At 37.2% G+C, this 2,500-nt stretch overlaps 1 protein-coding gene across 1 annotated transcript in view; it reads right to left on the reverse strand.

Annotated features, from left to right (window-relative positions):
- Positions 1 to 1,010: 1,010 nt before the first annotated feature.
- LOC138035396 (kinesin-like protein KIF20A) overlaps positions 1,011 to 2,500 on the reverse strand; it is a 3,971-nt gene continuing 2,481 nt past the window's right edge. The window contains exons 3-5 of the mRNA XM_068882096.1: positions 2,200 to 2,328; positions 1,587 to 1,811; positions 1,011 to 1,047 (exon numbers count right to left, since the gene is read on the reverse strand). Of these exons, the coding sequence (XP_068738197.1) occupies positions 1,797 to 1,811; positions 2,200 to 2,328 (144 nt within the window). The 3' untranslated portion in view covers positions 1,011 to 1,047; positions 1,587 to 1,796. The remainder of the gene's footprint in view (positions 1,048 to 1,586; positions 1,812 to 2,199; positions 2,329 to 2,500) is intronic.

A 2,500-nucleotide genomic window follows, 5' to 3' on the forward strand; every position in this document is an offset into this window, starting at 1 on the left:
TCCGGTTGCAATTTGCTATTTATTTTAAAGATCGTTGACGGTCCTGGTTGTTTTAACTGAAGTAAACGTTTGTTTATTTGGTTGAAGCAAAATTTCAAAGTGTCAGTGTTTTTACAAAAAAACAAATCACATTTATCTCCGAAAAATGCATGGTACCCCACTATCTTCAATTTTTTGACAAAAACGTAATGGCTTTGAAACGATACAAAATTTTTCAAAATATGTATCAGAAAAATATTTTTGTTTTACCAGAAAAGTACAGTATGGGCACCAGTGACTGGGTTGTGTCACTTCACTGGTAGCATTTAATGTCACCTGCGGCGGGACATTTTGGTTCCGCCTTGTCGATGCTATCCGTGAGGTTTCTTTTGACGTGAATTTTAATAATCTGAAAAGTATGTATGTCAAGCAATGATGAGCAAAATCTGCACACATCTTCAACATGGTCCAAAAGCTCAAATCACGGACATAGAGATGACATATAGAGTCTTCAGAGTTTTTGAGAGCAGGGGGCACAGTGTGAGAGCCTGTCCTCCCACCAAATGTGCCTGGTTCGATGCCCAGACTTGGCGTCACATATACGCAGTGTGAGTTTATTGGTTCTCTACTCTAGAGAGAGAGGTTTTTCTTTCTCTGGTAACTGGGTTTTGTGCCCCCTACTCACAAATCAACCTATCATCTGATTTCTCTACAGTGTGCCCAATTATAGCCTCTTCACTGAACTGTACAGTTGACACAATCATACATGTATGTAAAGTTCATTATTACTATTATTATTATGGTAAATTTCAAGCCTTTTTGATTTTTTTTTTTTAATTGCCTATTTACCGAGTCTCCTGCGGGGTCCGAATATTAAAAGGGCTCTGCAAAGGAGGTTTTACATGGTTATTATCATTCATTCTCAAATAGAATCTGACTAAAGCTATGAGGGCTAAATGATGGTTAACTACTTATATGTTCATTAATTTATACTACTGTTAGTAATTACTAATGGATCCTTTACCTTGTAGGCTTCATCAGCATTTGACACATAAATTTCCCTCAATCCTAGAAATTAAATGAGCCAGAATAATGAAACATCCTACAGCAAATAAAACTGAAATAAATAATGACCACGTCAAATTAAGTTGGGACCAAACGCTAGCTTAAAGGGCAGATTTTGGATGACTATAAAAAGTACCAGATTTAACTTTAGACGTTTAGAAGTAAAGACATCTCTATGGGCATGAAACTTTCATATAGTACAAAGTACTGTACACATAAGAGAGACTAAAGGGAGTTGAGGTGTAAACCGTAAACCAGAATCATTGACTTATGTTATATCCCAAATTACACAAACTGTACTTTGAGGGTTTGATCAATCAGAATTTCACTCTGAATCTGAATGGCTTATCTAAACATTGATTGTGATGGATGGAAAGTGCATTGTAACAACCAGTGACTGGTTCTTAGGAGCAGTTGACATTTATAAATAAATAATAATCAACTTGCACCCCACTCCCAGTTGTTCTACAAGACAAATACAGTGTTGATGTTTTGACATGTCAACATGGATCACTACCAGTATTTTATCATACTTCACCTACCTTTAACATAGGGGTTGCCATTGGTGTCGTCTCCCAACCTGAGAGTGGTTCTCTTTTTCCCTTTACCCATTGGGCAGGGCTCTAATAAGTCATGAATAGTCTCATTGTAAATTTCAGCAAAAGAAACCAAAAAAGAGAATTTCACAGGTCCTTGAGCATCAACATTGATTGTGGTGTCATCTACTACTCTGGATACATTTTCTTCAGCATCTATTGATGATAATTCTGTAATCAGAAAAAATTGGCAAGAAGACAACTTAGTGTCATGAATACATGTACAGTAAAGGTACATGTAAAGGCATTATTTTATTTTAGTAGTGCCAGTCTTTCTTTCGGCTACAAGGACAGTATCAGTGGAAGCCGACAGAGTGCACTTTACCCAGTTCCCTTTCCCAGTGCTCCATTTTTGGGTATTTAAAGTTACAGCTGTACAATTCAGAAAAAAGTTCAAACAGATGTTGAAGTCACTGGGAATCGAATTTGTGACCTCTGACTGTCAAAGATGCGCAACAGTCATAATTGAGCCAGTCGCCTGCTCCTATAGCATCTGTGTTTGCAACAACACAATCATGTATAAATTTATGCTCACAATTTAGAGGGGTCCAAATTATACCTTGATTATTATCGACCTCCTGACTTTTGACCACAGTATTGCAAAGTGCTGATTCATCAGCACAGCTGACTTTGGATACTTCAGCTGATATATCTTGATCCAGTTGAGAAGTGCATGGATGTCAAATGTCTACAATTAAAGAAAGAACAATTCAGTAATGCTGGAGCACTGTAAGGACAACAATGAGTTAAAACTAAACTTTAAGGTGAGCACATCTGACTGGCTTTTTCACAGTTTCTAACTGAAAGTAAAGCCTTACAGTAACTGTAGTTGTGGGAAAGCTGTATGATGCTAGCCCATG

The sequence above is a fragment of the Montipora capricornis genome, unplaced genomic scaffold, assembly GCF_036669925.1.
Source record: "Montipora capricornis isolate CH-2021 unplaced genomic scaffold, ASM3666992v2 scaffold_378, whole genome shotgun sequence".
Taxonomy (NCBI): Eukaryota; Metazoa; Cnidaria; class Anthozoa; order Scleractinia; family Acroporidae; genus Montipora; species Montipora capricornis.